Source organism: Chelonia mydas, chromosome 2, assembly GCF_015237465.2.
Source record: "Chelonia mydas isolate rCheMyd1 chromosome 2, rCheMyd1.pri.v2, whole genome shotgun sequence".
NCBI classification, from domain to species: Eukaryota; Metazoa; Chordata; order Testudines; family Cheloniidae; genus Chelonia; species Chelonia mydas.
Window position 1 is genome coordinate 101137308 of NC_057850.1, and position 26951 is coordinate 101164258.

General features: G+C 38.5%; 1 protein-coding gene across 4 annotated transcripts in view; it reads left to right on the forward strand.

Moving 5' to 3' along the window:
* ATP9B (ATPase phospholipid transporting 9B (putative)) overlaps positions 1 to 26951 on the forward strand; it is a 282270-nt gene that overhangs the window by 18000 nt on the left and 237319 nt on the right. For 3 of the 4 annotated variants that reach the window (XM_043540007.1, XM_037892983.2, XM_037892985.2), the window contains exons 2-4: positions 9244 to 9420; positions 21846 to 21996; positions 24989 to 25102. In XM_043540007.1, the coding sequence (XP_043395942.1) occupies positions 9244 to 9420; positions 21846 to 21996; positions 24989 to 25102 (442 nt within the window). The remainder of the gene's footprint in view (positions 1 to 9243; positions 9421 to 21845; positions 21997 to 24988; positions 25103 to 26951) is intronic. The other variant, XM_037892984.2, reaches the window with a different exon arrangement.

The following is a 26951-nucleotide window of genomic DNA, read 5'->3' on the forward strand; positions in this document are numbered from 1 at the left end:
CTAGGTCCCTCTGTATCCTATCCCTACCCTCCAGCGTATCTACCACTCCTCCCAGTTTAGTGTCATCTGCAAACTTGCTGAGGGTGCAATCCACACCATCCTCCAGATCATTAATGAAGATATTGAACAAAACCGGCCCCAGGACCGACCCTTGGGGCACTCCGCTTGATACTGGCTGCCAACTAGACATGGACCCATTGATCACTACCCGTTGAGCCCGACAATCTAGCCAATTTTCTTCCCATCTTATAGTGCATTCATCCTGCCCATACTTCTTTAACTTGCTGACAAGAATACTGTGGGAGACCGTATCAAAAGCTTTGCTAAAGTCAAGGAACAACACGTCCACTGCTTTCCCTTCATCCACAGAACCAGTTATCTCGTTATAGAAGGCAATTAGATTAGTCAGGCATGACTTGCCCTTGGTGAATCCATGCTGACTGTTCCTGATCACTTTCCTCTCGTGTAAGTGCTTCAGGATTGATTCCTTGAGGACCTGTTCCATGATTTTTCCGGGGACTGAGGTGAGGCTGACTGGCCTGTAGGTCCCAGGATCCTCCTCCTTCCCTTTTTTAAAGATGGGCACTACATTAGCCTTTTTCCAGTCGTCTGGGACTTCCCTGGATCGCCATGAGTTTTCAAAGATAATGGCCAATGGCTCTGCAATCACATCCGCCAACTCCTTTAGCACTCTCGGATGCAATGCATCCGGCCCCATGGACTTGTGCACATCCAGCTTTTCTAAATAGTCCCTAACCACCTCTTTCTCCACAGAGGGCTGGTCACCTCCACCCCATGCTGTGCTGCCCAGTGCAGCAGTCTGGGAGCTGACCTTGTTTGTGAAGACAGAGGCAAAAAAAAAAGCATGGAGTATGTTAGCTTTGTCCACATCCTCTGTCACTAGGTTGCCTCCCTCATTCAGTAAGGGGCCCACACTTTCCTTGACCACCTTCTTGTTGCCAACATACCTGAAGAAACCCTTCTTGTTACTCTTAACATCTCTTGCTATCTGCAACTCCAGGTGTGATTTGGCCTTCCTGATTTCACTCCTGCATGCCCGAGCAATATTTTTATACTCATCCCTGGTCATTTGTCCAGTCTTCCACTTCTTGTAAGCTGCTTTTTTGTGTTTAAGATCAGCAAGGATTTCACTGTGAAGCCAAGCTGGCGCCTGCCATATTTACTATTGTTTCTACACATCGGGATGGTTTGCCCCTGTAACGTCAATAAGGATTCTTTAAAATACAGCCAGCTCTCCTGGACTCCTTTTCCCCTCATGTTATTCTCCCAGGGGATCTTGCCCATCAGTTCCCTGAGGGAGTCAAAGTCTGCTTTTCTGAAGTCCAGGGTCCGTATTCTGCTGCTTTCCTTTCCTCCTTGTGTCAGGATCCTGAACTCGACCATCTCATGGTCACTGCCTCCCAGGTTCCCATCCACTTTAGCTTCCCCTACTAATTCTTCCTGGTTTGTGAGCAGCTGGTCAAGAAGAGCTCTGCCCCTAGTTGGTTCCTCCAGCACTTGCACCAGGAAATTGTCCCTTACATTTTCCAAAAACTTCCTGGATTGTCTGGGCACCGCTGTATTGCTCTCCCAGCAGATATCAGGGTGACTGAAGTCTCCCATGAGAACCAGGGCGTGCGATCTAGTAACTTCTGCGAGTTGCCAGAAGAAAGCCTTGTCCACCTCATCCCCCTGGTCCGGTGGTCTATAGCAGACTCCCACCACGACATCACCCTTGTTGCTCACACTTCTAAATTTAATCCAGAGACTCTGTTATTCCAGTCACATCATAATTCCTTGACTTTGCCAGGACTTCCAGTTCTCCCTGCTTGTTTTCCAGGCTTTGTGCATTTGTGTATAGGCACTTGAGATAACCCGCTGATTGCCCCTCTTTCTCAGTATGAGGCAGGAGCCCTCCCCTCTCACACGCTCCTGCTCGTGCTTCCTCCCGGTATCCCACTTCCCCACTTACCTCAGGGCTTTGGTCTCCTTCCCCTGGTGAACCTAGTTTAAAGCCCTCCTCACTAGGTTAGCCAGCCTGCTCATGAAGATGCTGTTCCCTCTCTTCGTTAGGTGGAGCCCGTCTCTGCCTAGCACTCCTCCTTCTTGGAACACCATCCCAAGGTCAAAGAATCCAAAGCCTTCTCTCCAACACCACCTGCGTAGCGATTCGTTGACTTCCATGATTCGATGGTCTCTACCCCGGCCTTTTCCTTCCACGGGGTAGCTCTTTGCTTAAGAGCCTGTGGTGTGGACTTTGTCAAAGTCTTTCTGTAAATCCAAGTACACTGTATCAACTGGATCACTCTTGTTCGCATTCTTTTTGACACTCTTAAAGAATTCTAATAGATTAGTGAGGCATGATTTCCCTTTACAAAAGCCATGTTGTCTCTTCCCCAACCTATTGTTTTCATCTGTGTATGCTAATTCTGTTCTTTCCACAACCAATTTAGTTTCAGCCAATTTACCTAGTCATGAAGTTAGGATTACCAGCCTGTAATTCCCAGGTTCACTTCTGCAGCCTTTTCTTAAAAATTGGCTTTACATTAACTATCCTCCAGTCATTTGGTACAGAGGTTGATTTAAGCGATGGATTACGTAGCACAGTTAATTGTTCTGAAGAAACTCAAATATAAAATTGCAGAACTCTTGGGTGAATACCAGCTGGTCCTGGTGACTTTACTGTTTAATATATAAATTTGTTCTGAAACCTTCTCTATTGACCTCTCAGTCTGGAACAGTTCCTCAATTTATCTTGTCTTTAGTTAGATTCTTTACCTGTATTGCACATCTGCCTTAGTACGACCTGCTACCCTTGCTCCATTTTGCATTTTTTCTTAGATCTCCAATCCTACATTGTATCCAACTTCTTAGATGATACTTCACTACCTCCCTCTCCTTGGGTTGATTCTATGGTCTCTTTTATAACTCTGCTCTCGATACCTTCACTGTCCTCTTTAAATGATGCATTTGTCCTAAAACATCCCAGTTTTTGTTTACACTTTGTTTACTTCTTCTACTCTTGTCCTGGTGCCGTCTTCATTATACAGATTTGTTCTTTCCCTTTAACATCTTCTTTGCCAGATAACACTATTTCCCCGCTCTACTAACTTCCTTCAGTTGTTGGTTTTTCCTACCAAAGTTGGTTTTTCCTTTTTCCAAAGACTCAGGTCTTTGTCCTTGGATATTTCTGCTTTACAGTCCATTCCTGGGCAACCTCATTCATTCTGTGGCTTCTTCTGCTCCTGATGACTTGTAGATCTCCAGGCTTGACATCTCTTCCATCTGCTTAATCTCATCTTCATTTTCTCCTACAATATCTTGTTGCAAACTCAGCACAAAAATTGAACCCCTTTTCCCACTCATCCCATTCCAGTAACTTAATGGGAATTTTTTTTACTACTTTTCTCACATATATGCTTTTATTAATTTCTACCATGCTGTTCCTCTCAACAGAGGTTCTCAAACTTGGTAGCAGTTATCTTAACCCATCTTAACATATTATCTTGTGAACAACTTCCCTACAGTTTTTAATTGTGTAGACCACTTCATTTCCCATTGATGATTAAAAAGAAATCTGTCCTCTATAGCAATTGTTTACATGGTAAAATATTACATTTTTAGCTGATTCCAAATTAAACTTTTGAGCTGGAAACATAAGATAATAGTACTGTGTGCCCAGATAGTTTTTCATGGAATGCCTACCATCAAATATTTCATTCACCGCTATTGATTCCCAGACCATAGTTTCTCACCTTTCTTTCTTCTTCTTCTCCTTTTAAAGTAGAAAAGGAGTGCTTGTGGCACCTTAGAGACTAACAAATTTTATTTGAGCATAAGCTTTCGTGAGCTACAGCTCTGTTCATCGGATGCATTCAATGGAAAATACAGTGGGGAGATTTATATACATAGAGAACATGAAACAATGGGTGTTACCATACACACTGTAACAAGAGAGTGATCACTTAAGGTGAGCTATTACCAGCAGGAGAGTGGGGGGGGGAAAAACCTTTTGTAGTGATAATCAAGGTGGGCCATTTCCAGCAGTTGACAAGAATGTCTGAGGAACAGTAGGGGGTTGAAGGGGGAACAAACATGGGGAAATAGTTTTACTTTGTGTAATGACCCATCCACTCCCAATCTCTATTCAAGCCTAAGTTAATTGTATCCAGTTTGCAAATTAATTCCAATTCAGCAGTTTCTCGTTGGAGTCTGTTTTTGAAGTTTTGTTGTTGAAGAATTGCCACTTTTAGGTCTGTAATCGAGTGACCAGAAAGATTGAAGTATCCTCCAACTGGTTTTTGAATGTTATAATTCTTAACGTCTGATTTGTGTCCATTTATTCTTTTATATAGAGACTGTCCAGTTTGACCAATGAATATGGCAGAGGGGCATTGCTGGCACATGATGGCATATATCACATTGGTAGATGTGCAGGTGAACGAGCCTCCGATAGTGTGGCTAATGTGATTAGGCCCTCTGATGGTGTCCCCTGAATAGATATGTGGACGCAGTTGGCAACGGACTTTGTTGCAAGGATAGGTTCCTGGGTTAGTGGTTCTGTTGTGTGGTGTGTGGTTGCTGGTGAGTATTTGCTTCAGGTTGGGGAGCCGTCTGTAAGCAAGGACTGGCCTGTCTCCCAAGATCTGTGAGAGTGATGGGTCGTCCTTCAGGATAGGTTGTAGATCCTTGATGATGCGTTGGAGAAGTTTTAGTTGGGGGCTGAAGGTGATGGCTAGTGGCGTTCTGTTATTTTCTTATGTTATGTTCTTCTATTCCTACCTACATGCCTCCAGCTTTCATGCAGACCACACCACATGATCCATTGTCTACAGCCAAGCTCTACGGTACAACCGCATTTGCTCCAACCCGTCAGATGGAGACAAACACCTACAGGATCTTTATCAAGCATTCTTACAACTACAATACCCACCTGCTGAAGTGAAGAAACAGATTGACAGAGCCAGAAGAGTACCCAGAAGTCACCTACTACAGGACAGGCCCAACAAAGATGTCAAGAATTATAACATTCAAAAACCAGTTGGAGAACACTTCAATCTTTCTGGTCACTCAATTACATAGAATCATAGAATCATAGAAGGTTAGGGTTGGAAGGGACCTCAGGAGGTCATCTAGTCCAACCCCCTGCTTGAAGCAGGACCAATCCGCAGTTGTTACCCCAGATCCCTAAATGGCCCCCTCAAGGATTGAACTCACAACCCTGGGTTTAGCAGGCCAATGCTCAAACCACTGAGCTATCCCTCCCCCCTACCCTACAGACCTAAAAGTGGCAATTCTTCAACAACAAAACTTCAAAAACAGACTCCAATGAGAGACTGCTGAATTGGAATTAATTTGCAAACTGGATACAATTAACTTAGGCTTGAATAGAGATTGGGAGTGGATGGGTCATTACACAAAGTAAAACTATTTCCCCATGTTTGTTCCCCCTTCAACCCCCCACTGTTCCTCAGACGTTCTTGTCAACTGCTTGAAATGGCCCACCTTGATTATCACTACAAAAGGTTCCCCCTCCCCCACCCCGCTCTCCTGCTGGTAATAGCTCACCTTAAGTGATCACTCTCTTGTTACAGTGTGTATGGTAACACCCATTGTTTCATGTTCTCTATGTATATAAATCTCCCCACTGTATTTTCCACAGAATGCATCCGATGAAGTTAACTGTAGCTCACGAAAGCTTATGCTCAAATAAATTGGTTAGTCTCTAAGGTGCCACAAGTACTCCTTTTTGCGAATACAGACTAACACAGCTGCTACTCTGAATCCTTTTAAAGTATACTCGAAAGCTTACTGTTCTCTTTTAGTTGTTTCCCCCTCAATATTAACCCCAATAATTACCCAGAAAACTATGAGGTTATATTTAGCCACTGATTTTTCAACCAGTTTTTAATTTTCAAAATAATAACTAATAAATTTCTGGGAAATTTCAAACAAAATAAAAAACTAAAACAAAGGGCCCTATATATCCATTGTAGCAAGGTTCTTCAGTAGCTTATCTTTACTGTAGGTTGAGTAAGGCTTGTGTTGTGGTTTAGAAGCCTTGCTTTGCATATTGCTTAGTATCGGAGTTTTCAGAAATCATAATCTAAGACAAGTCTTAAAAGTGACGTGCATGGGAAAGTTGGGCTTGTGCTAACACAGGGTTTAAGTTTGTGCGTCATGTTGCTTGCTTTCTTCTCCATTAGAATTTCAGGTCCTCTCTGAGCTATCTGAAAAACTAGTGAAATGGGAACATAAAAATAACAAAGGAGGTTGAGCAAACTAGTGGAAGGGACTCTTAGTCAGAGTGAGGCTTTGTCTACACTGCCAATTGAATGACAAAGCTTTTGTCGTTCACAGGTGCTTAAAAAATGCCCCCCCCCCCCCCCCCCCCGCGACACAAGTTTTGCCATGGCAAGTGGCAGTGTAAACGGCTTGTTGTTGGCAGGAGCGCTCTCCTGTTGACAGCACAAACCCCTCTCATAGTGGGTGAAGTATTTTGTTGGCAAAAGTGCTGATAAACCGCATTTACACTGCCCGACTTCTAGCAACACGGCAGTGTCGATATGGCCATGTCACTAAAAGTTGTGTAGTGTAGACAAAGCCTCAGTGTTGACATCTTTAAGCCAGAATCTGTAGTGTTATAGCCCCTTTCCAAAGCTTTGACAGCACAAAAGGGTTGAAAATCAGCTGGGTTCGGGCTGAGAGTTTCCCCCTTTGTGGGTTAGCTCTCAGCTAGTTACTCCTTGGTCCTAATGGTAAAGAGCAGGGAGGGGCTCAGGAGCATCAGGGCACGGCCATAGTGCTGTGCTTGGTTATTCTCAGCTCGTGTATGGTCACTTGGGGCTCATTGCAAGCTAATGAGTGCTGGAGCAAGTCCTCCGAGTAAGATCCACTTTAAAAATGTCAACTGTAATAGGCTTCCCTATATCTTTTCTGAGCACAGTGGATACTCAGCACTCCAGAGAATCTGGATGTTGTTATTTAACACCTTTTATATTCAGTGACCTGACATTTTGGATAAAGAAAACTTTTGTTAAAGATTTAATATATGGCTTGAATTAAGGTGTTAAAGCTCACAAGAAAATCCTGAGACAGCATAACCTGTATTTGTGTTAGAAGCAAAGAAGCAAAAAGAAAGGCCCAAGTTAATTGAAAATAACATAAAGTATTTTACAGATCATGTTTTAAAAACATGACATAGTGAATTGAGCTATATAATGGCTATATACTATACTATGTGCTATATAACGGGAAAGGTAACGGGAGGAGAAAATAGTATGTCTGCATATTCCAATTAGAATGTTGTTGAAGCATATTTCAGACATTCTCCTTTCTACCATACCTTAAATGAATGTGAAATGCTGTGATTCTGTGTGATTGGCTGATTTTTTTTTCACTGCATATTGGGCTTAAATTTTCTGTGGTCTCTCTCAAGTTCATTTACTAGGAGGGGAAAAAACAACAACCCAAAGACAAAAAGGTATCATGCTAAGAGTATGGAGATACTGTTTTGTTTCCCTGTCTACATTTTAATCTGAGTTCTCTATTCCTGTCACACTAGAAATATTCATTGATAGGAATAGGATGAAGATAGATGACAATAAACTGGTTTAAAGTTCTTGTAGAAATCATGTTGGAGTGCATATTTGTGTCTGCTTAATCTTAATTTTATTAGAAGAACATGCAGGTATTTGAACACTAAGTTAAGCTCAGTTAAGCAGAAACTACTATTAGGTAGTTTTGACCCTCCAGACTCGGTACTTAATCACAATGGTGAATAGTTATTCATGCTTACTGTATGATTAGAATTATTTTTAACTCCCAAGTGCAGTAGCTCAGGTCTACTCAATACTACAAGTTAACTTTTGTCAGTGAAATCAGCGTACAGTGCCAAGCAGTATCATTTACAAATGTAGTTGTGCTTGACTTCTACTTCAGATGCTAAAGCAGTTGACAGTAATTTGCCTTATAGTTTGCAAGCATTCCTTCATCCAGTCTCTGTTGGCCATTACGTACATGGAACCTGTTAGTTTGAAATTACAGTATCTTTTGATTATGTACTGTGTGTACTCCTATCATATATGTTGAAGGCTGACATTAATGTTGATTAGAATTACTAGTATCTAAGAAGATTATCTAGTTATTTGAATACTATAATTTATAAAGGCAACTTTGTAAAAGGAGGGATTAGATTCATCAAAAAAGATTGAGTTATAATTTGGGATTTGTCACACTATTTGTCTTCATATTTTCATACCAATGAAAAGGTAATGAAAGTGGAGCAAAATCTTTCAAAGTACAGAACCTCTTTGATATCTGGGTACAAAAGTCAATAATCTGCCTTAGTATAACTTTTTTTGTATCATTCAGTGCCTATTAAAGAAAGGATCATAATCTGCCTAGTGTACTTTTGTGATAGACAGCATAGGGGTATCTATTGTGATTCACCGGCTATTGCAAAACGACTTTACTTTTCTTTGCAACCTTTTAAGACTTAAAATAAGATACATGTATTTACTACAGGTAACGATACTGAATTGATAAGGTATGTAGAAATTGTGGGCCAGAGACAAAGATACCAATGGAAGTAAAAATTGTATGCTAATGAAGTGCTTCTAACTGGCACTTGAAAGAGCAGAAAGGGGGGTATATCAGGAAAGCAGGTAATGAGGTTCTAAGGAAATGAAATGAACAGGGAGGGAGTACCTTACCTGACACTCTAGTCTACACTGACATGTAACTGAATGCCACTATTTGCATTTCCTCTGAATTTTTACCTACTAAATTGATGCTGTTGACAGGATTGTTGAACATAAAAAAATTATATGGTATAACACAGTTTTTAAATTGGCCTTTGAAAGTATGAAGTTGGATGTCCAAAGTCTTAAACATTTTTATTTATGCAGCTCTGGATATCTATATAGTGTTTAGCAAACTCTGGATAAGGCATTCTGCATACAACAGTTTATAATACCAGGGTACCTGCTGACCAATGTGAGATGTTCTTTAAAAGACAGATAGTGTAACTCAAACCAAAATAGGGCAAACATTTGATTTGTGAGAGTGTGTTGAACACACGTGTCGTATGCTAAAACTGAAATGACTTTATTATAGAATTCCAATATAGTGAAATCTGAAATATGTCCCTTGGATTTCAGACCAATCTTCAGAATTTCATAGATAGTCAATATACCGCTATTATACCATCTACCTTTGTTTAATGCTTTTATTTAACTTCAGCAGGTACCAAGTGGAAGATGAGTCCTCCCTTTTGGATGAAATGCCACTAATGATGTCGGAAGAAGGCTTTGAAAATGATGAAAGTGATTACCATACTTTACCAAGAGCCAGAGTTTCTCACAGAAAGACAGGCTTAGAATGGTTTATCTGTGGTGGATGGAAATTCCTTTGTGCCAGGTTTGTTGCATGCTGCTATTTGTTGTTATGTCATAGAATAAATTAAATGTTTTTAGTTTTATATGAATGCCTGTCCGTCCGTGTGTGTTTGTATAAATATGTGTATGTATATATGATATTGTGTGTGCACATGTATGTGCATAAAATTGATGTGGTGGTGATATTCCTGTGATAAATTCTATTTATTATGCACATTTTTGACCACCTCATATGTTTTCTGTAAATCCATTGCTGCCACTGTGGAACTTAATGTAACATTTCAAACAGCTGCTGCGGTGCACCTTCCTTTTTTCTTAAATCAGCCTGTCAGAAAAAAATGTAGTGCTTTCCCCTAAAATAGATTAACCCCACGCTTACACCTGTCAAGGGGCCCAGAATGGGCAGTATTCAGTGCTGGTCCTCACTTCCAGTTAAAACTCTACCTGGAGAGAAGATAGTAATATTTTCATTGATGTCCCTGACAGTGTTAATACTAATTTGCTAACAGTGAGTAACACCTAGATTTGTTTGATGTTGGTGAAAAGGAAAAGTAAATTCATGAATTATAAGTTAACATTTCAAATAGAAGGTACATATAACTGATGTCACTGGAGTGAATAAAGTAGAATTAGCTCTTGTTACTTTACTGTTGTTTATTAATCTCCGGTGCTGAATTCTTATGCCTTTGGTGGAGGCCCATCAGTAAATTACAGCATTGTATTCATTCTGTGCTATGTTACTTTGTTTATAGTAAAACCCTTTTTCTTTGTGTGCAATTTGCTGTGTGGGCAGATCCCTGTGGGTGTATGGAGCTCTGATAACTTCATGAAGGCTCAGTATGGGTGAAGGATTCACCAGCATATAACAGCTTGCAGAATTTCTGATGATGCTTTTGAACCATGATAAATAATAATTACAACTCACACTATGAAGTTTACATTCTAACCCTTTATTATAGCTGTTCATACACTTAAGCGACATTCACGTTTTGGGCTGAAAATTTCCAGGCTGTCTCTCCTTTCAGATTAATTTTTTTGAAAGGCTGAGCCAAAATGGTTTAACCATTTTTGTGAGGGCTATTGCATATGTGTGGGGGGGAAATATTTTATGAAGTGTTTTTGTTTTGTTTTTTCTACCTTCTTGAACACTCAGTTTTATGCATTTATGCGCAGTGCCAGCAGAATATTGATTGAGAACTTTAGTGCCTGTGGATTATTTTCAGTTTGTTAGTAAAACAAAGTTTTCAATACACTCCCACCCCCCAAAAAGGGGGGGGGGGAGGGAGCAGGCCCTAGCAGGAGACAACAGCAGGCTGTATAGTGGGCAGCCCTGGAGTTGGATGCAGAGGGTAGGCTGGATCACTGGGTTGAGAAAAATAGCCTGTTGCTGGCAAGGGTGCCAGCACTGGCTGTAATAAGTGGATAGTCAGTATCTGACAAACAGGTCGTGCACAGACTGGTTCAAACGAGACTGACAAAAGAACTGAACCCTGGCTGGGGGATTTGCAGGTCAGCTCATGATCCTTTCCAGGAGGGAGTATCCTTGGCATTAGTCCTAAGGAGCCCCTACTTTGTAACGCATACTGGGCTGCCCTTTTGGAGTCTGAGTTAGTTGGTTTATCCTTTGTGACATTTTAAGACGTGGCTAGAATATTTGTATTTCTTATTTTTGGCAGCCCTAACAAAGCAATCCTTGTTTACTTCATCAGAATATGTGAATATATATATATATATATAGGAACCCACTGAATGCTAGTGCTGAGTGTCTACTGCAATTGCCTTTGAGTAAGTAGTACACCAGCACACTACTAGATAGCTAGGGATTACTGTACCACCATGGTTGCAGAGACACCCTGCAGTAGGGTCAGTGTCATTATTATTTTGATTGGGTTAATGTGAGCTGTCCCTTCAAGAATAATGTATTGTAAACATTAACTGTGTTTAGGATGGAGATCAGAGTGTGAGAGATTTTTTTTTCCTGTGTCCAGAGAGTGGCAGACCCAAATGTAAAACAATAAGGCTGTCTCTTACTGTGTATTTGTATGATGCCTAGCACAATGGGGCCTTGATTTCATTCGTGTACTCTAGTGAGAGCACCTACCACAGGGAGCAAAATCATTTTGGTCACTGTCAATTTGTGAGATCTAGCAACTCTGTAAAATTGTCACACGCAAGCTTTGAGGTGCATATGGGGAGTTCAAAAGAGAGAAGACAGACCAAAAATATTATTTTTTTAAAATTTCATAATTTTGGGGGCTCCACCTCTTGGTTTTTGAACTCTTGGGGTTTGCAATACTGAGCTTCTCAAAACTGCAAATATTTTTTGTATGTCAAAAGTCTTTGATTACGGTCATCTTATTTGAAAATATCTGAACTGTTTTTATTAAAACTTCCAAAAATATCACTCTAGCAGAGAACAAATGTGGGAAGTTTGACTAAGTTAAATGCATATGAATAAGTCCCTGTGCTTTGGAAACCCGTGGACAAACTTTAACTACAGTATAGATGTTGCTAAGATGACCATAATAGAATAGTGTACTTTATTAGGAAATTTGCCTGGTGTGGAGATGAATTTTTGCCTTTCCCATTTGTAATGCAATTCATGATTTAAATGAGCTTTTTTCCTGGAGACTGTAATGTAACCAGTATAACTTTTGCTTATTTCTTTTTTTCATAATACCGTTAAAAAGAAAGCAGTGATATAGCAGCTGTTTTGTGGATGTAATCATTTCCCCCTTAATTTACAAATTCTCTTCAAGCTTGTGAAATTATAATGCACATAAATCAATACTCTGGAGTTCTTTGGGCTGGATTGATTTCTTTCTCATGAGATTTACATTCCACTTGTTATCAAAAAACACTTTGTCCCTATGAAAATGGTGCCATTGAATGGCATTTCCATATGAAGTGAAGGGGATATCAAATGCTCGGATTAATTTGGGCTCTAAGATGGCCTGTACACTTTCAATTAATCTGCAACGCATTTGTTATGCAGAAGCATGGGAAAATGCTGATCTTTAAGAATGACATGACGACTGTGTTGCTTTTGGCCTGATTACTGAAGCTACCTGTTGAGTACAATAATTACAGTATGTTTTCTTTGGAGAAGTAGTTTCTGCTACTTAAAACCTAATAAAGAATAGCTAACCCTTGCAATCTATGCAGAGCTTTTATGTTATCTTTCTATTTTGATAAAAATGCTGTTTTGAAAAAGCTAGTGACAAGTAAGCTTGTACGGTAAAAGTAATGAGAAGAAAAGAAACTTGTTGCATTAGGGATGTAGAGTTGGATTTTAGCTTTTGACTTAGAGAAACACATTTAGTACGTGAAATAGTAGAGAGCCTTTTTAACATTTGCTGCTATTTTTAAATATAGCATTTAGTGAGTGTTGTGGGGAATTTATTTTTATTTCTTCAGACAAAGCCTTATAATTTTATGAACTGGGTTAAAAAAAAGAGAGTTAATGGACATACCTAAAGGAAACTCCTTCTATCTCAACCCATCTGCTTATGGTAGTTTTTGTATTGACAGAACTGGGTTGGTACACTTCTGTCTTTCATCTTTTTGATGTTTGCCTAATTTTGTTACTAAAATTTGTTACTAAAATTTGTAGCCAGATGGTAAAGCTCATAGCTAAACCTTAAAGAAAAGGTTTCCTGTGTCTTCATAATTAGCATGTAACATCTTTTATTATTTAAAACTGTGTTTTATATTTGGTCTCTCCTGGAGACTGAAATCTTTTAGTTGTTTTTCATTCCTGGGAGTATTTAGTATGTAGGTCTTTACAGAGGTCAGATAAACAAAAATACAAATATCAGGAACATATCATACCATCAGTCTTTGATTACAGTAGGGATCTCTGTTTAATCAGGAATTTCGCCTAAAAATGAATGTTACGAGATTACTTACATACATACTGCTGGCAATCAAATACGTTAATATTGGAAAATGACTTGGTCTAGTTGTTTAATTGATGAGCCCTTGATGAGATCTACTGCACAACATTTCTGATGACATAGGATGTTAATTTTAGCACTTATTAAATCTGAATTTTTGAATGTTTGAATACTGTCAGGTTTTGACAGACTGTAAATTTCCTTAAAGATCTGATGGATTTTTGACATGCATACAATTCTGAGTTAATGTACTCCTAAACTACTCAGGACTCATGATGGCAAGATGGACATCTTAAAGTCTACACATGAACTGACAGGGATTCCGACTGTGGTTATAAATTGCACAGGGACTGACTGATTTTTAGTCCCAAAGTAGTAAAACTCATTTGTTCCAGAAACATTTAAAAATGGAACTGGCAAATCCATAATAATTTCCATCAGCTGAGACTTTCTTGCATCTGAAGGCTTAAAGTGTGCTTATCTCTATGTGCCAATCAATACTTGTTATCAGAAGTATCTCAATTGTTTCCCAGTCACAAACTTTATTCCTGTGTCTGTTCTTTTCAGTATTTACCAAGCTGATGGTCAATATGGCGACTGCCTTCAGCTATCCTTTTTCCTACCATATAATTCAAATAAATAGTTTGAGAGCTTCCTTCTGCTCAAATGCTCTGTAGCAAGAAAGGGAATAATTCAGTTGCTTCATAGTCTGAAGCAGATACTGAGGGTAGCAAAAAGGCTTTAACATCTGAAGAAATTATACATCTAGAAATAAGGTTGAACACCAGATTAGGTACAGTGGTTTTTACAGACTAACTTCAATAATTGATTCACACAATACAAGGCCAGTTAAAAAACTGAGTGTTTTCATCTATTAGTCATAGTGGCTCATCTGTTCATCTCTCCATGCACAAAATTACTGTTTGCCATTAAGTGTTCTCTTGGAATGTAACAAAATAAGTTTCATATACTGTAATGTGGGACTGTGCTCTAATTTTGTCCCTTTGGGTGTATGCATTTCTTTGAAGAAGGTATTATTCAGAGAAAGGTGGCTCGTCACTCCATGCTAACTGTTGCTGGAAAACTATAAGGAATAGGCTTGATCAGAAAGCAAAGCATTTGTCCCTTCCCACTAGCATGGAAATAAAAAATGCATCTTATTTACTCTCATCTTATTTTCTTATCCTTCAGTTGTGAAGTTTTCTGAAGATTAATCATGGTAATGTACTTACCTATAAACTCATCAGCTGTGCTTCTGTGCTAAAGTACTTCTTGTTGATTAGCGTACTCTCTAAACCCCTGTATAAATTTTCATGTTTCAAAAGCCAGATTTACTCCTTGTCCAAAATTAGACTTACTCTCTTGAGTAAACATTTCAGAGAGCACAGCAGTGTCTTTTTAAATAATTTGGAAAAGTGGGGTGATAGGTATGACTTGCTGCTGTTGGTGTAAATCAGTTTATTGTCAAGTTATTTGTGTTTTATTGATTTTTTTTTTTTTTTGAAAAATAAAAGGAGAGAAAAAAAAGACAAAAGGGAGGGAAAGGAAAGAAAGGAAGGCGGGGCAGAAAGGAGAGACATCTGTTTTCATCCACTAGAGGTTAATCAAAGTTTTATAAAAAAAATTAAACCAAACCTTTTAAAATTTGTCTGAGGCCCCTCTTCTCGAAACATTACCTGCTTGTTAGCTGCCAGGTCAGTCAAGCTGCTGTGCCAAGCTTCTATCCCTAGAGGTAGCCTGCTCTTCTATTTAAGCAATATGAGTTGTTTGGCTGGAAGTACTGCTCTAGAGAACCAAGCTTTCTGTGATATGGAGAGTTGCTCAATATAACAGGACTCTCCCATAACGTGTGAGCTAGTGTGGCTTTGGGAGACTCACGTCCTACAGCAGCAATCTGTTTTGGTAAAGTTCGTGCACTGTAACCTAAGTTGGGCACAGTGTGAATGAAATATAATTTAATGCTGACACAGCCTTAGTAACACGTTGGGTGACAAATGAGATCCAGGCCAATTTATGCTTAAACAGTTTCTTGTAGCATTTATTTTGTATGTTTTAAGATAAAGCTGTTACCACCCATGAATCACAGATATATGCAAAAAAGGAGAAGGCAAGAGAAATAACTGATCAAGTTACCTCTACTGGGGACAGGGTGACTTTTTCAAATCTCTGGTCTCTGCTGTGTTCTTTGCCTGTGTCTTCTCCACTCTCTTGTCAGTCATAGGCCCTCTCAGAGGCCGGGCTATTTCCAGCTTTTGAAGCCCCTAGCTATAATAAAAATAAAAAATGATGACACACAAAAACAAAATAAGGCACCAAAAAAAAAAAAAAAAAAAAGAGAGAGAGAGAATTTGAATTTTTTTTATTTAACAAATGCTTTTCTAGCCTTTTTCTGTGCAAAAAAAAATGTCTTTTACCAAATCACATCTCTTATTTGCTTAAATTTGCAGCTCTAAGCTGAGAGAGTGTGTCACATTTTGGTCCGATAGGGATGTGCATAAAAACAAGTTGCAAAACTTATCAAATGCCAAAAAATTAACGGGTGTCTAAATTTGAGGCTCCCTTTGTGCTTGAGGCCCAGGCCAAATGGCTCTCCTGGACCCCCCTCTGATTGGCCCTGGTCAGTCATTATCTTTTACACCCTGTTCCATAACTTTGCCCGGATTCAGTTACCAAGTTATTTCTGTACCTATCTATTCTGAACCCCTAGCTAAAATGTTCTTGTGCATTAATCACAATAACTAACCTAAACTAATACATTTTTGCTTACCCTAATAAAACTTACTTTTATTTGTCTACTTCTAGCTGTTGTTAATCCCACTGGGTCCATCCACTTGTTTTTATCTTACTGGTTTGTTTTTGTAGCCTTGTTTTTTGTTTGTTAGTTTGTCTTGGCACCAGAAGTAAACAATTCCCTCGAGACATTCTGTTTCACCCTGCTATTTACACAGACGAAGGTTTTATAGACCAAGACAAAAATAAGGTTTCACACACCCCTGAAGCTGTTTCAGTTAAATTCTGAAGAGCTGCGTCAGCAGAAATACATTCAAAAGCTAAAATTCCTTTATTTTCCCAGAATATATATAATCATTTCTTTAATAAAATTCATTACATGGTTTTCCAATATGTAGACCAATAGTATAGTTTTAGTATTGAGTATTGTATGTTTTCCTAGTCTGGTACTTAGGGACACGTCTTAATTCAACCTAAAATGATAATCAATATTATGTGTGTCTGTTCATTTATGATTTTCAGCCTTCTATTTATATAAGATTTCTAATGTGCCAGTAACTATCTAGACACCATTTCCTATAGACACCATAGACACCATAAATTAGGTCTATGTCAGTTTTACACAGAGTGAATATGAGCTAGCTATCTTTCATCCATATTCTGTTTTCCATTGGACCACAAGAATACCAAGGAAATAGCATTGTCTTCATTGGAAGACAGAGGATTGTAGAGATTTGTTTTATTGATGGCATGGCAATCCATGTTGTCTTAGGATCTCCCCTAATGGTTTTGTATCATAGGACTGGAAGGGACCTCGAGAGGTCATCTAGTATAATCCTCCGGCACTTATAGCAAGACTATATAGATCAGGGCTGGCCCTAGCATTTTTCAGTCTAAGCAAACTGCAGTATTTATTTTTATTTCTAAAGCAGGATGATATTTTGCCATTACTTAAATAGCATACAAAGGTAAAAGATACAATCACCCCATCAGCCCTACACTCTTACCAAAAATCCAGATGTAAATATGGAAGTACACAGTAAAGGGGCAATCAAACTTAACTCTGCCCTGTAGTGTCACCTTGAGGGGAAAAATATGAAAGAATCTATTGTCTTTAAAAATAATTTAATCTAATCTGGGATCACAGACAATAAATTTATGGACACAGCATGGTGTCAACAATCACAGCAAAGTAAAGGTTATTTCGGTGCATACGTATATATTTCCATACATTTAATGTGTTAGGATTTCTTTAAATGTAGCCTTAATTCTGAATTTCCTTTGTTTGTACTGCTTGTTTTGGAGATAATTCCATCTACCCTCTAATGGGTTTACTGTTGAAATTACTGGTAAACGCTCTCAGCCTTCACTCCATTTTAACTTAGTTTTTGGTCTTAAAATAACTGTCTGTCCTTATCAATTCCAACATTATAAGGCCAACTACATTCAGTTTCATTCATAAGTGTACCTGGACCTTAAATGGAAAGGTCTATTAATTCGTTGGATGGGATGATTTGACAGAATAAAAAGCGAAATCTCAAGTGCAATGTGTTATGTCGTCCTAAAGAGGACAGGGGCTTTGGTCTTCTACATTTTTCCTTTTGGGCATTGCACGCTGATGTATATCTTCTCTGTAAGTTCATTGGACCACAATGAAAAGCAAGTGGGTGAATTACATCAAATCCGGTGAGCTGAAATGGCTTGGTCACCAGTCTTTTTCACTTCTCTCCCATTACCTTTAGCTAGGTTTGGTCAAAGTTAAACAGAAATCAAATATTTCTCAGAAATTCTCTCTGTTTACACTTTTAAACTGGTATGATCCAGCAAACATCAGCATATGATAAACCTTATCAGTTATAGTACTTAATTATCCCTGCTATTCAAAAGAAAGCCTTTTTTGAGTATTGTAAAATTACAATAATTACTCAAAAGATTTTTTTCTCTCAGTGCATCCAAATTTACCATCTTACCTGCAGGACTCCATTTTATTGAGAGTTTCTATGTGCAATTACCTTACTGAGGTTTGTGTCCTTTCTAATGATATCAGTGGTTTTGTACTGCTCAGTTAGCTAAATATCACAAAATGATTAATATTCTTGCTATGCCTGGGAGAGAGAACTAGTTGTCACATCATTGAGTCTGGTAAGATTGTTGCATAGATGTTTCTTAAAACATGGTCCAGTTCCATAAAAGACGCTTATATGGCATCTTAAAATCTACTTGCAAGTAAACTGAAGTTCTTCTTGTGTCTTCATGCATTCCATCTTAAGGGATATGGCACTCCCTAGTATTCAGTCCCAGAGTAGAGTATCCTTGTGTGTATGGAGTGCTGCCCGGACCTCCCTTGGTTCCTTCTTTCCTGTGGCAAAGGACATTAGGAACCTTCTGACTTTTCTAACCTTAGCAGATCTTTTCCTCTATCCTGCATAGTTTAGTTTAGCCTTAGTTCAGTACCCCTTCTTCTCAGGAAACAGGACTCTTTTTCCCTCCAGGGCTGGCCTCAACTTAAAAAACTACATCCCTCCTACTCGTCCTTCCATCCAGAATGAGATGCTCATGTGCACTGTTTAATGTGTTTGAATGAGGCCCATAATCCTCCACTGAGGTTAGAAGTTAATCTCCTATATTGAACCTTCATGTTGTGTTTTTCGGTGCAGGACCTCACTTTCAATATGCAGGTTCTGTTTCACACTCCTTTTGAGTCAGGGGAGAAACCTTACCGGCCTCCTCCCTCTCATCTTCCCTCTCTGCAGTCCCCTCTTGAGTGGAAGAACTCCCTATAAAGGTCAAGCGGCAGAAAATGCTGTGGCCTGCAACTAGGTTTTGAACTAGGATCCATTAACTACAGAATTTTTTTTAATTACTACTGTTGCTATTCTCCATAAGAAATTTTTATTAGTATGTTTGTTTTATAATTATGGAGGTGCTGGCCACGTCTCCATAGTCAAGGTTGAGTTGTTTTGCACTTAAAGATTGGCTTGGGCATGTTAGCTTGGGCATTGGTGCATGAAGGTTTCTCTCTCCTGTCACTGCTGCCTTGGCTCCTTTTTTCCCTGTGGCACAGCATTGCCATGGTTCCAAGACAGAAGCTCAGGAGAGCCCTTATAGCTCAGAGACATTGGAACTCAGGAAGTGGAGGACTGGACTCTCCCCTGCCTCACATTCACACAGGGCTAGTCTCACGAACATAGCCCTCTAAACTAATAAGGCAATTGAGAATTAAAGGTCAGGTTTGCTAGAACACTTCGGTGAATTTGCTCTACTGTGGTGAATAAGAGCTGCTTATACCTAGGCTTAAAACTGGTGTTCCCTGGTTGCTTTGGTATACCAGTGAATCTGCTCTTTAAAGTTTTATATGCACGCACATGAGGTCTGGAGTTTTTAATAATTTAAAAAAAAAACTATGGAAATTGCCAAAGAAAAAACTCACTTAAATTACTTAGCTGTACTTGCAACTTTAATTTCAGTTTAAGTGTAAAACACATTATTGAGATGTTGTAATGCTCCCCAAACCCAGAATTTTAGACCCAGATAATTCGAGTTAAGATTATACTTAGAGATGTCTAAACAATAAATGACTGCACAGCAGTAGGGTGTGAATCTACAGTGTCATAAATATAAAGGGAAGGATAACCACCTTTCTGTATGCAATGCTATAAAATCCCTCCTGGGCAGAGGCAAAATCCTTTCACCTGTAAAGGGTTAAGAAGCTAAGGTAACCTTGCTGGCACCTGACCCAAAATGACCAATGAGGAAACTAGATACTTTCAAATTTGGAGTGGGAAAAAAGGCTTCTGTCTGTGTGATACCTTTGCTGGGAACAGATCAAGGATGCAAGCCTTCCAATTCCTGTAAAGTTAGTAAGTAATCTAGCTAGAAAATGCATCAGATTTTTTTTTTGTTTGTTTAATGGCTTGTGAAATTCGCTGTGCTGGAGGGAATGTCTATTCCTGTTTTTGTGTCTTTTTGTAACTTAAGGTTTTGCCTAGAGGGATTCTCTATGTTTTGACTCTGATTACCCTGTAAAGTATTTACCATCCTGATTTTACAGAGGTGATTCTTTTACCTTTTCTTTAAATAAAATCCTTCTTTTAAGAACCTGCCTGATCGATTTTTCATTGTTCTGAAGATCCAAGGGTTTGGGTCTGTGTTCACCTTTACCAAGTGGTGAGGCTATTATTATCAAGCCTTTCCCAGGAAAGGGGGTGTAAGGCTTGGGGGAATATTTTGGGGGAAGACATCTCCAAGTGGTCTCTTTCCCTGTTCTTTGTTTAAAACGCTTGGTGGTGGCAGCATACTGTTGAAGGACAAGGCAAAGTTTGTACCTTGGGGAAGTTTTTAACCTAAGCTGGTAAGAATAAGCTTAGGGGATCTTTCATGCAGGTCACCACATCTGTACCCTAGAGTTCAGAGTGGGGAAGGAACCTTGACAGCTCCAGTGTGTCATACACTGTCTGTATGGACTCTGTTGCTGCTCACTGAAGTTCCCTATTGTAAACAAAGCACACTAGGGAACTTTCAGGGGGTGGTAGCAGGTTTCACACAATCAGGTAGTGTGTGGCATGCTGGAGTGCTGTAGATTTGCTCCCCAGCTCGCTGTGCACTAACTAGTCATAAAGACAAGACCTTAAAAGAAATCCAGAAAGGCACACAAGTAACCTTGACCCCCTGCCTTGTTAGAAATACCATGAGGTGAAAAAAATGTTTTAAAAATTAGGTTAATCTAATCTGGGAAAGCAAACACTAAAATGTCTTGATTGTAATCATCTGGTTATTGCATACCATCATTACAAGGCAGAGTTAAGGTTGTTTAGGTGCCTTACTGTGCATGCCTACTTTAACAGGTTAGAGTTTCTTTTAGATGTAGCCATAAAACTGAATATCGTACTACAACATACCTGTAATGTGTTTTATCCTTGAGAGTACATATCAGTAATTTAACTCCATTTTAATGCAGTTTTTTTGTGTGGGAATATGTTGTATTCCAGGTTAGAAGTTGGCTAGTATGGAACATAGCCAGCAGTTGGCAGGGAGAGAGCTGAGACTGAATGAAGGAAAGTCACACCCTAAAAATCCCTTCACTTAATTAATGCAGTTATTAGGTTTGAGACAGCTGTGGTGAAGTAATTACTCCAGCACACTAAAAAATTACTGCCCTCTGAAGAGTTGAGGGTGGCTGCCATTAGAAGAAGAGGAGAATGCCATCTGGAAAAGCCCTGTTTTTTATGGTTGTACTTCGGATACACAAAGCTACCATTTTTGCTTAATTTAGTCTGGTTTCTAAACGAAACAAAAAGCCTGGGTTCATCAGTCAGTTGGACTTCTAAATCTGCTAGCAGTGAGCCCTACTTATTCATAGCTCGGCTCATATGATCTGTCACATTTAGACTTTAATGAAAATATTTTTTTAAGGAATATGTCTAGCAGCATGAATATGAGTAAAAATCTCAGCAGAGACAGTAACTAAGCTGTATTTCAATAACAGCAAAAATCAGTTTTTAAAAATCAAAATTTAGAGTTCATTTTTCTGAGGGAAGGTGAGTAACAGAACAAACAGATTTATCTTGAAAAGCCTGTTAAGAAGGTGATAGCAGCAACACATAATTTTTACAGGTAAGGCTAAGTGTTAGAAATACTCTACACCTGCACTAGATATTGAAACAATCAACACTTTATTTATGATATAGACATAGGCCAAAATTTCAAACCTGAGGGCCTAAATACATTCTCCTAACTTCAGATTTCCAGGTTTGAAAATATTGCCCATAATGCATAGAATAGCTTTTTAAAAATTAAACCAAATATTTCTTGTTCTTTACAGTTGCTGTGACTGGCTCATAAACATTTGCAGAAGAAAGAAAGAGCTAAAAGCTCGTACGGTCTGGCTGGGATGTCCTGAAAAATGTGAAGAAAAATATCCAAGAAATGCTATAAAAAATCAAAAATACAATATCTTTACATTTATACCTGGGGTAAGGCTACTAATGATTACTTGAAAGTGTGCTTAGTTTATGCCCCTTATGGTACCTTTAAAAAAAAAAAAAAAAGTCTGAAGAAATAGATATTCTTATCTACTTCATGCGTTCTGTATTTAATTTCTCATTCTCCTTATTAGTGATGACCCTTATATGAGAGTAAGACTTTTTGTTTCTAATCTCACTGTATTTTCAAAGGGGCACAGATTATAGAAGTGCAATTTGCATGTAATTCAATGAGTCATGTAGCTAGAATTCCATGCTGTCTCTAAAAATTCAGGGATAAATGTTCTTTTGCATTTCTTTATTCCTCACTAGAAGTTATAATCCTCTCTGTGTTATCACAGCTGATTGTGTGGAAATGATTATTTTGTCACAGAGGTTTGACTTTAAATGGGGAATAAATAGTTGAAGGTTCATGCTCTTATGCAGAAGTCTTTAACAGCAGTGAGTGCGTATAAGAAAATACAATAACTATAAATAAAATAGTCAAAAATTTTCCATTTAAATAACAGGACTTGGTTGCTCTTAAATTATTTTAAGGACAATGTTAACAAGACCTAGTTTAAAATTAATGTGCTGTCTTTTCAGATCTGTTTTTACATATTATGGTTTTAAAGTGCAGAATTCTTTTATGCATTGAATTCAACTTTTAAGTACAGTTTGTTGCAGACTGGAATGTTTTCCATTTTATTTAAAAACAAATGTCACAGTGTGGCTTTTTTATTTTTCTTGTTATTTAACAGAGTTGATTTAAGTGAATTCTTTGCCTCCATTCTTTGCATAAATTACAAATTGACTTTACAAATGTTTTGGATAGCTGTTCCATTGTTTTTTGGATTTTTAAATTTTTTTTATCAGTTCTGCTGAAAATATAACTTTTGAGGAGAGATGTTTCAGTGACTAAATGATAAATCATGATAGCATGCATTTTTGATATTTCATATAAATTTTTACTGATACATTTTTCGTTTGTATGGAGTCTTTTTTTGTATTAACAAATTGTCTTGTAGGTTTCAATATAGAAATGTTTTGTCCTTTGAATTTAAGTAATCATACCTGTTTTATTTTGAGCATTGAGCCTATACCTCTAACCACATTCATCCAGTAGCTGGCAAATGCTTGATATCTAATATGTCTCTTTATTAAAAGTCAAAAAATGTAATGGCACCATAATTAAGACCGATCATTTGTCAGGGTAATAAGATGTCAACTATCTCAAGCAGATAAATATTCTCATCTTTATTGAATCAATCCAATGTTTTCTTCCTTGGCTTAAATTATTAAATACTCAGATTGGTTACGCAGTGTATACTTTCATAAGGGTCACAAAGTTCATTAAGTATACGGTAAGCTATTGATTGTTGTGGTTAAAAATACGTGTGTCACAAGGCATGTTCCTGATGCCTGTAAAGGTGAGCCATAATTTGCTGTTACCTGTTGAGGGAGATAGCACGGTTCAGGTTCTTTTCCTAAGAAGATATGATACTTTGAAAATGTTTTATAATTGCACAGTAGGAATCCTATTTTGATTTTTTTTAAAGAAGAGTGTCAGTTTTTTAACGGTTAATTTATGCTAACTGGCACTTTAAATAAACCACTGGTGAGGAGAAAAAAGCTAATCACCCTGCCGAGATTAATTTGTGAAATAACTCAAACATTTTAGACATCAAAGGAAAATGTTTTATTATGAACATAAACACATCACTCCAGCATAGCTATTTATCATTTTAACAATTACAGCACTGTACAGTACTGTAAATAATTTATGTAACTGCTCTCTGTAAGCATTAATAGTATTCATAAGTTAATAATAAATGTTGTACTTATTGAATGACTTCTGTTGAAACTTCCATAATGTTGTAGTGCATCTGGCCCTTAGTTGTAATTTTACGGTTTGCACTCCCACCACTGGCAAATATGAGTATAGTTTATTAGTTTCATACTGAAAATAAATATATTTGGACTAATTTACTGAGCAAGATATTATCAGTGTTTTACTTTGACTTAGCAAAGCAAAAAACAAAATAAAACAAAAACACTCAAAATATTGCTTTGATATATTTTCTCATGAGAACCTGTGTTTTACCATGTATATTGTAATAAATATGGACCTAAATATTAAAACTTCTACATTTTACTTTATGGTCATCTTGTTACATTTACACAAGGCCAAAAAGTGTCTCATAAAATTTTCATGCCCTCATGACTCCCCTGGACAGTCTTTTTCTCATGTAATTTCTTTCCACTGCCTATGAAGATATTTGCTTGGAGATGGAACCTGAAAAGAGGGAATAAAGGTGGCTGAACACCATGTTCATGCTCACTAGTTCAGTTCCCAGCATAAATCAGCAACCTCAGGTCTACTGTACCCTATAGTAGCTAATAACTATTCCCAGAAGCTTTTCTGCCTACTGCGGCTTGTTGGAGCACAGTATTGTTTCAGTTAGGATGCTGACATACTCCCTGTGTTGGGACTGTGGAGTTACTGATATGCAAAATTAGGTCACCCAGACAACCTTAATTTTGTTTTGTATTGATACCATGAGGAAAAAGAAACTACTGTCTTTAAAAATCCAAGTTTGGACCACAAACACTAAAATACCTTAATCATAATTGATTTTTGAATGTTGTTGCTGTAGGGCAGACTGCAGATAGTTGGAGTTAATTCCAGGGCAAACCATTTTACAGTAATTTAATCCAGATTAGATAGATGGAGATGTATTATTTTCAATAATTTCTAGTATATCTTGAAAATTCAGTGATCGTTATGCCTGTGATTGCTGCTGTTTATGGGTTGTATTCAAGTAATTTAAAATGATTTTCTCTGTACGTAATGGTTCCTATAAAAAGTGATAATGAACTAAGTTTATTAAACATGCAGTATAATGAAGTTATACTTATGGAAAAAGTAACATTTTTTTCATGTACGTTTCTGAAATAAAATTTTAAGTAATTTTTTCTGTTTTTCTTTTGTTTTTCATTTTAGGTTTTATATGAACAGTTCAAGTTTTTCTTGAATCTCTATTTTCTCATCGTTTCCTGCTCACAGTTTGTACCTGCACTGAAAATAGGCTACCTGTACACCTACTGGGCTCCTCTGGTAAACAAAAAGCTGATATAAGACAGGTTTTAGTATTAGTCTGCTTTTGATTTTAGAATTTTATTTATAAAATTTAAAAATTATTTTAGATGCTTATGTTCTAATATGCGGGGGGGAGGTGGCGCTGGCAGGGTGCTCAGTTGTTTGTTTAAACTATTATGGGCAGATGTTCCCAAAAGTATTTCTTGCTCCCCAGGAGCTCTGCAGCTCCTGTGTGAATTACTTCCTTATCTAAATTGTTAGTACTCCCTATCTAGCTGGTGGTAGCTACTGAAATGTGAAACAAAAATATCAGTTTTAGTACAGAACATTTGGTACATTAACTAATTTTGTTTCTGACTTTATCAAACACTGACTGCAAAATGGATATGTATAGTATTTTCCGATGTTCTGTAGCTTTCATCTGTATGAGAGGGCACAGTGAGAAGTTTAAATTCTTCCATCCCTTGCATATCCGATAATCTTCACCATTTTCTGTCTCCAAAGTAAATGGAGGCAGGTAAGATCTTTGGCTCTTTCACTCAGGACTGCCCCTCAAGAAGAACTATCCAGAATTCTCTTCCTCCAAACTATACAGATGGCAGAATCAAGGTCTCCTTTTGTAGCAGGACGCTTCACAAGATCTTAAAAAATAACTACATTTGTCTCTATTTCTTCACTGTCTTCAAGGTTATTCTCCTTGTAACTGATACAATCCACCCCACACCTTCCCCTCCCCCCCCCCCCCCCCCCCCAAAAAAAAAAAAAAAAGAGGTTTCTAAGGAGGATTTAGTGGGTGGCATCTCCCTCAGGATACAGGATATCCTCAGGGTACAGCTACATTACGGCCTCCGGGTATGACTCCCAGCTCGTGTACGCATACTCGTGGTAGCTCAGAGAGAGCTAGAGCGAGTATGAATAGCAGTGTACCCATGGTAGCGTGGGCAGCGGCAGCTGTTTTGAGTATGTACCCACGGGATTCAGGTGGGTTTGTACTCAGCACCCCGAAGCCGTGCTGCTGTTGCCTGTGCTACCATGGTTATGCTACTTTTTATACTTGCACTAACTCTTATCAAGCTATTGTGAGTACGTTTATGCGAACTGAGAATCACTCCCCTGATTTGTAGTGCAGATGTAGCCTAAGGCAAGCAGCAAGGGAAGACTGAATGCCAGAAATGTCCCCATTGTTAATCCCCTCGTTAGGTTACTGGGGGCAAAGATGAAGCTGCCAGTTGGGGTGTAGGCAAGGTCTATGTTGAGGCAGTTGAGAAGGCTGCAAGGGAACTCTGCTTGCAGTTTGTGTGTAAGCAAAGCTCATATCAAGATGGTTGAACAGGCTTCAGGAAAGCTCCATTCTGAGACTAGACTCCACTCATCCAGAACCAAGTAGCAGTGGGCAGGATGTTCAAATGATTCAAATTCCATTCCCTGGAGGATGAGAATGTCTTCTCTCCCCTTCTAGCCTACATGGGTCCCACAGGAGATTAAAAAATGGCTGCTCTTTTCCTTTGGGAAACTTGTAGGGAACATGCCTCTCATCTTTCACTTTTAAGTCTCTATTGTAACTCTCCCCCGTGTTTCCTCAGGGATTTGGCCCAGGGACCAATAAAGGAGAAGGCCTCTCAGCAAGCTTTTAAAGGAGCAGCACAAAAATTCAGTTTTCCTGTAAATTAGCTTATTCCATTACCTTCAAAGCTCCCGTTGATGTCTTAAAAACCTCTCGAGTCAGTTTTCAAATATTCTCCAAAGGTGAGGGGAAATCTCTAAGTCAGGGCTTGGATGAAGATAAAGCACTCACTCATCTGGACTTCCCAGAATTAAGGATGCATAGGGTAGGGGATCTGTCTTTGCACGCTTCTGTGTTTTTTGG